This window comes from Alligator sinensis, unplaced genomic scaffold (genome assembly GCF_000455745.1).
Source record: "Alligator sinensis unplaced genomic scaffold, ASM45574v1 scaffold128_1, whole genome shotgun sequence".
Taxonomy (NCBI): Eukaryota; Metazoa; Chordata; order Crocodylia; family Alligatoridae; genus Alligator; species Alligator sinensis.
Window position 1 is genome coordinate 107,061 of NW_005842968.1, and position 7,603 is coordinate 114,663.

The following is a 7,603-nucleotide window of genomic DNA, read 5'->3' on the forward strand; positions in this document are numbered from 1 at the left end:
CCCCCCAAGACATGGGGACGCAGGTGTCTGGGCTAGAGCACAGCCCAGCTCTTGCCTCCAGGGACTTACTTCTCGTGCTGCCTCTGCTCTGACGGGTGCTCGGACCCCCCCCCGGGGCCGTCCCCAGTGGAGCCCCCCGGCCAAGAGGAGCTGGGTGTCCCCGGGCTGCCCTGCAGGGAGAGGCAGAGGGAGGGTCTGTGTTAGAGGGGTCTGGGCCCTGCCTGAGCCCATGCCCCCCGGAAGGGCCAGGCCCCTGTCCCCCTCCACCCCCCAAACTAGCCTCCTACCCTCTCTGAGTCCGGGCTGTGGTGCTGGGCCTGGCTGGGTGGTCCGTGGGGAGCTGGGCCCCCCTCCGGCCCAGGACTCCCCAACTTCTGGCTGTGTCCCAGCAGGGAGGGTTCTTTGGTGTGTGGGGAGCTGGTGCTGACACCGGAGGCGATGGGGCTCTGGGACTGTGAGGACAGACAGACAGTTGCTGAGGTGCCTGATCCCAGGGGTCTACAGCATCCGCCTAGACTATGCTCTCAGAGCAGCAGAGAAGAGCTAAGACTGGGAACAAGGTGGATGCCAGTGCTGGGGCCAGGCACTGAAGACAACCCCTCAAGGACCTAGCAGGATATCTGGCGAGATCTCGAGTGGGATGAAGCTATATAGCTGGTGATATTGAGCCAGGAGCCCACCTCTCAACCCCCAGGAGTTTTGAGGCATGGCTTGGATCTGTCACAGGATGGAACAGGCAGCAGGGCCATGGTGGGATCTGTTGGCAATCTAGACCCTGCAGGCCATAATAATGGGTGGGAATCTGTTGACATGAAAGTCATCAGGCCATGAGGGAATCTACTGAAAATCTAGAGCCTCCAGACTATGATGGGGGTAATCTGTTGGTACTAAAACCACCAGGTTGTGATTGGCGGGCAGGGGACTGTTGACACTAAAACCAGTAAGCTGTGATGGGGGCATCTCTTGACACTCTAGAGGCCCCAGGCCATGATGGTGGGCTGAGAGGGGCATGGGGAAGGAGAGAAAAATGTTGATTATCTAGAACAGTGCTTCCCAAACTTTTCTTCAGCATGACCCCATTTATAGCCCCCATTTCCTCAGTGTGGCCCCTCACACCCAACCCACACCCCCCAGATTCTGTCTGCTGATGTTGCAACTGTATTTGGGGTTGTGACCCAGTTTAGGAACCGCTGACCTACAGCCTTCAGACTTCAATGGGGGAGGGCTCTGTTGACAACCTAGAGCCTTGTTAGGAAGATCCAGAACATCTAACGAGCTCAGAAATGAGTCAACAACTCCAGACAACCGGGGGTGGGGGGGAAGAGAATGTTGTCAGACCAGGTGACAGGATAAAAAGGGCAATGAAGTCTAGGACACCGTGATCCAAGCTGAACCAGATGCTTCCAGACATGTAGACAGAGCAAGAGAGAAGAGAGGGTGGATCTCAGGGATGGGCTGTAATCCAGACCTTCTCGCAAGAGGTAAGACTCCTGAGGACTCTAGAAGAACCGTGGGATCTAAACCAACCAACAAGATCAGCCAGAACCCTACAATCCTGACCCTCACCAATGGGGATGGGATCAGGATTCAGAATGAGTTGATGCCGCAAACAAGAACCAACGGCAGGGAAGCAGAGACTCTAGGTGCAAACTTGAACTGGTGGGATCTAGAAGCACCAAGAACAGGGGTAAGCAATTGTTTTAGGCGGAGGGCTGCTTACTGAGTTTTGGCAAGCCATCAAGGGCCACATGCAAGGCAGCCAGGGGCAGATGTATATTAATTTTCTTATTTTTTTTAGGGGCCAGATAGAATGGAAGGCTGTATTCGGCCCATGGGCTGCATTTTGTCCACCCCTGACCTAGAACCTTGGAAGGGGTCTGCAGCATCCCAACAGGGTGAAAAGGGATCAGGGAGGGCAGCCACAGGCTACAAGTGGCAGCTCTGGAAAGGGGCCACGGTCTGGAGCATGGCACAGAAGCAGCTCTGGAAAGGGGCCACGGTCTAGAAGACAGTTAAGACACAAGACAAGCCTGGTGCCCCAGGACACGTGTGTGGAGAAAGGCAGGCTCTGGCGCTCACCTTCCTGCTGCTGCTGGAGTGAGATCGGGACCGGGAGCGAGATGCTGAGCTGGCCCGCGAGGAGGCGGAGTCTGAGGAGGATGAGGACTCTGAGCGGGTTCTCCGTCGGCGCCGGGGGGGCGGGGAGGGCGAGCCATCCCTGATGCCGGGGTTCCCCAACAGCCGTTCCTGAGTGGCAGGGGGCTCCTTGGTCAAGAGTGGGGGAGGGGGCTCTTCTTCCCCAGGGGTGGCCAGCTGTGATGCTCCTTCTGTGAGCCGGGGGGGTGACGGGGACCCTCTTGCCTCCAGCAAGAGGATGGGTGTGGATACGGGGGCAGGGATGGATGACCCCTCTTCTGCTAGGTTTTCAGGGGGGCCCTCTAGGCTCTTTTCCTCAGGGACCTTCTTCCCATCCTGGAGCCTGGCTTCCTTCACCACCTCACAGCCTGGGCTGGGGGCCACGACTGGCCCCACAGGGGAAGCCTGGGTCTGGGTCATCGGGGAACCAGCCACCTCCATCTCTTGGGGGCCTGGGGATGGGGGTGCCCCTGGCTCCTGGGGGGCTGGCACTGCTCTGCTCTCGGGGAGCTCAGGGGGACTAGGGCTGGTTACACCTGTGTCAGGCAGCCCTGCCAATGGGGCCCCCTCTGGTTCTGAGGCAACAGGCTGCCCCGTTTCCTGAAGCCCTGAGGAGCTGAAAATAGCTGGTTCTAGGGGGACAGGGATAGGAGAGGCAGCCCGGTCCGGCAGCTGAGGCGATGCAGATAGGGCTGGGGCTGGCAGGTCTCCGGTCTCTGGGGGCACTCCCAGACTAGCCGCCCCACTTTGTTGCACAGGGGCCAGGGCCCTGGGCTGTTCCTTGACATCCTCCTCCTCTTCCTCCTCTTCTTCCTCCTCCTCCTCCTCCTCATCTTCCTCAGTGGCTGCCTTGACAGATGGTCGGGCTGCACCCCGCCGACCCCTGGGGGGCACCTCTCGCTCATCCCGGCCCCCGGCCTGGGCACTCTCCGGGAGCTTAGCAGCGCGGGCCTGCGAGCAAGCAAGAGAGAGAGAGAGAGAGATGGGAGGACGCAGGCAAGAGGGCAGGCCCTGGCTGGAGCTCCAATCTCCCATGTTAACCCTCTGCCTTGCTCCCACAGGCATCATGCCCCCCACTCAAACGCCCTGGGATGGAGCACTCACCTGCTTCACCCGGGTGGAGCGACGCTCCTGGCGCCTGGCGCCGTCCTCGTCAGAGTCTTCCCTCTCGTGGGAAATGGAACAGGCTTTACCTGCAGGAGCGAAACACAAGGGATCTGTAAAGATGGGACTACCCGGGTTCTAAGCCACGCAACATCCCAAAGGTTCTAGGCCCTACAACAGGCCCTCTAAGTTCTAACCCCCAAATGGGCATCCTCTAACCCCCCCCCAGGCACCCCCTGCCTTCTAGACCCCATCCCAGGACCCCCCCTTCCCTCAGCAACAGGCACCTTGGGTTCTAGGAGACATCCCCCAGCAACAGACACCCCGAGTTCTAGACTCTCCAGCAACAGGCACCCTTGGTTTCTAGCCTCCCCAAAGCAGGCACCCCCAAGACCTAGACACCCCAGAACAAGTGCCTCTAGGTTCTAGGTCTCCCAACAGTCCCTCTGGATTCTAGACCCTGTGCAACAAGCACACCCTGGCCTGCAGACCTCACCCTACAATACCCCCTGGGTTCTAGATACCCGCCACAACGGCCCCCTTGGGCTGTAGGGCACACAGGAGACATCCTCTGAGTTCTAGACCCCCCAGAACAGGGCTCACCCAGGGTCCTAGACTCTGCAATGGGGAGCCCTGGGTTCTAGACCCAGCACCCAGAGCATAAAAAGGTACAAGAATCAGGATCCAACTTCCCTGTTCCTCCCCGCTTCAATTTGGAGTATCTGCACCTCTGCAGACCCCATATTTCATTCTGAACCGAGAGAGAAGGTGCAATGCGCAGCCTCTAGAAGGACATAGCTTACTGCGGAACAACTCCTCTCCATGGCTACATGGTACAGAACCTACATTCTAGGACAGACAGCCCCTTTTTCTGCGCTAGTGGCCCCCACATGGCCCCTAAATCATCTAGCCAAAGGAAATGTCTGCTTTGCTGATGTTAGTGCAAAGGATTATGGGAGTGGGGAAGGCCGCTGCAAAACCAGCTGACAGAGATAGAAGTCTGGATCTAAACTGACCCCTGCATGAAGCTGCCCATGTTCTAGCTCAGCAGTGCTCACATGTCAGCAGGGAAGCCAGGCTGGGGTTAAGTAATGCCCGCACCACCACACAATTTCTGGACCCACAGGGAACCCAGCAGGTTGCATGTTGTGGCTCCTTGAACCACTAATCTGGCCCAGGGAGCTGGACAGGTTGAACCCTGCCATTCAAGATCAGCAAAGAACACATGATGGTCTAGAACAGGGGTGCTCAACTTCCAGCCCACAGTGCCATGTCATCTGGCTTGCAGGGCCTAGAAATTTGGCATTGGGGTAGTGGTGGTGTGCAGAGCTGGACAAGGGCAGCACCAGGTCCTAGGGCCCCAGAGCTGGCAGGCAAAAACCAAAAAGGGACAGCACTGGGCCCCGGAGACTCAAAATCAGGGTGGGAGGGGGCTGATACCAGCTCCCTGGCGACCCAATCCCAGTGAATGGGGGGGCAGAAGGGAGCACTGCTGGGTGCCACAACTGGGTGATGGGGGGCAGGAGAATGCTGAGTTCCCCAGGACTCAATACCAGTACACGGGGGAAGGAAAAATGGGGTGGTACCTGGACCCCAGGACCCAATGCTGGTATTTGGGGGGCAGGATGGAGCAGTACCAGTCCCTGGAACACAATCCAGGACGCAGGGTGGCGGTGCTAGTCCCCTAAGACCCAATCCTAGTGCATGGGGAGCACGGAGGGGCTGTGCCAGGCCCTAAGGCCCAATCTGGCCCACAGAGCCCAAAGGTTGAGCCCCCCCAGCTCTAGAACCACAGCACAGGTCCTGCTTCAGAGCTAAAGAGCACCACACGTTCTAGGTATCTCAACCCAGGACCTCAACTGCCAGACAGGTTTCCATGTGTCCCAAGGCTCCAGACTCTGCTGCTGAGTTCCAAGTCATGCAAAGCTCCTCAGAGCAAATCCCACAGCATGGTTTTCAGACTGTTCATCCTTCCCTAGACAAACCAACCCTTCCTCTTTCTGGATCCCTCCCCTCTCAACGTCCTTCCAGGACCCATGACCGGACTGCTACTCAACCTAAAGCCATGCCAGCCCCTTCCTCCTAGTCTAGGTGGCAACATCCACATCAGTGACTGGAAAAACAAGGCTGGGAAGGGTCCAATGATAAAACCAGATACCCAATGAATAGGTTTGATGCCCAATCAATCACAGGGCCCTGCTTTCCCTCCTGCCCTCTGGCACTGACTATAAAGAAACGAATATTCCCACTGGTTAGGGCTTGGAGAGATTCCAGCCAAAAGAAAATCTGTTTGTTTGGGAAGGGAGGAATGGAAACAATGGGGGAGGGGCTCTTTTGAGTCAGTCATAAGAACCTATTTCTCCTGCAGTCAGGCCCCGAAGAAGCCATCTGAGCCCCAGCCAATTGGAAGTACCCATTCCTCCAACCCACAGCCAGGCTCTGCCCCAGCCCCACACTCACCCTCCAGCTCAGCTGCCTCCCTTGCCTCTCGCTCCAGCCGCTGCTGTAGCAGCTCCTGCTGCTTCTCCAGGTATTGCTTGATGAAACTGTTCTGGCTCATCTCCTCACCAATCTGCAGGGGGATGGGATGGGACAGGACGCGTGAGCAAGGCCGGACACCTGAGTTTCCCCCCCTCGGCTGGGGTCCCTGGCGGTTCGAGAGGCTGGGGGTGAGGGGGCCTCTCACCTGCGAGTTGGGCTGGAAGGTGGTGTGTGGTGTTGAATGCTTCTGGAGGTTCTCGAGCATCAGTGCCTGGGGCAGGGAAAGGACAGTGTCAGAGATGTGCCCCCAAGATGGTCCCTGTGCCTTCTCCCCCTCCCCTGGTGCCCATCATTGGATTGCTCACATATGCCATCCAGGCTGCCCTGCAGGCTGCCCTGCATGCCCTGAGCTGATCCACCCCCAAGTCTAGCACCCAATGCAATGCAGCCGTGTCCACCCAAACCTCCACAATCCAACACACCCCCAGTATCTACCCCAACCCATGATCCGACTCACCCAGGATCCCGGCCCCAATACTCCATGCTCTGACCTGCCCCCAAACCCACCCGTATCCAATACTTGCCCTGACACACGTGTCACCACCCACTCTGACCCTCAGGCCACAAGACACGTAGCATGTAAATCCATCTCTACACCTTTCCCCCATGTCTCAATCCAGCTGACCATATCTGCCCTGGCTCGCCCTCCATGACTCAATCCAACCCACAGCTTGCAGCCATCCCGACCCCCCTCATCCAACCCACCCCAACCCCCCGATCCAACAAAGTGCCCCAAGGCAACCCCAAACCCCTCCTTCCCCAATCCAATCCAGCCTCAAGACAACCCCAACCCTCCCACCAATCCAACCCATACCCCAGGTTCACTCACCCTTCCCCATCCATTCCACCCCACAGAAGCAATGACCCATTCCCCCATCCAGCCTAGTCCACCCACAACAAGGTGCATGACCACAGATCCACTATGCCCCAGATAACTCCCCCACTGGACCAACCTCCACCACCAAGCAGCCCTCGCATCTTCCTTCCCCCTGCCCTCATCTGACCCCCTGCTCCTGCCCAGCCCCAACCAATGCCCAAGCCCCTGCCACCCAGAACCCCGTCAGCCGGATGCCAGAGCCTGCTGCCCCCCACGCTCAACTCCAGCTCTTCCTGTTGCCCAGCTGAAGCCCCTGGACGTTGCAGCCCTGTGTTCTACCGAACCACGCGCCTGTGGGCCCTGGCCTGGCACCTTCCAGCCCTCCATGGGGGTCTGGCCACACCAACTGGGGGAGCCAGGCCCCCAACCCAACACCCCTTACCAGACCCCCAGCCCCACATAGCCCCTCCAAGCCTCCTTAGACCCTTCAGCCCCAGCCCCTGAACTTATGTACCCCCTCCAGGCCCCCCTGACACCTTCAGCCTCCTCCCCATGGACCCCCCCCAGACCCTTTAGGCCTAGGGTGGCCATCACAGAGGACATTCCAGTTTCCTGCTACTCTGTCCTCTATTGATACAAAACCCTACACCTTTATATGCTCTATTTTTCTCTTCAACAGAGGACATCCGGACTGCCTTCTATGATGGCCACCCAATCCCCCAAGTCTGCAGGCAACTCCCATGGGCACCTTCAGCACCCCTGCCCACACAGACACCCGAAGTCCCAGCCCCTCACAGACTTCCCCAGACCAGCCAGGTGCGAGCCCCCAACTCTGTACAAACTCCTGCAGCCTCCACAACCCTCTCCAGTCCTACAGACCTCCCCGGCTGCAGCCCCCACCCCCTGGACCATTCAGGCCACCCAGCCCTGCAACTCTGCAAGAAATGCCCAGCCCCATAGATACCTCCAGCCCTGCCAGCCCCCCTCCACTGCAACACCCCTAGA

General features: G+C 58.5%; 1 protein-coding gene across 1 annotated transcript in view; it reads right to left on the bottom strand.

Moving 5' to 3' along the window:
- The window catches only part of ACIN1 (apoptotic chromatin condensation inducer 1), a 23,322-nt gene that overhangs the window by 15,162 nt on the left and 557 nt on the right, over positions 1–7,603 (bottom strand). Inside the window, 6 exon segments of the mRNA XM_025192807.1 lie at positions 70–170; positions 288–452; positions 2,080–3,087; positions 3,241–3,329; positions 5,701–5,812; positions 5,927–5,992. Coding sequence (XP_025048592.1) covers positions 70–170; positions 288–452; positions 2,080–3,087; positions 3,241–3,329; positions 5,701–5,812; positions 5,927–5,992 — 1,541 coding nt within the window.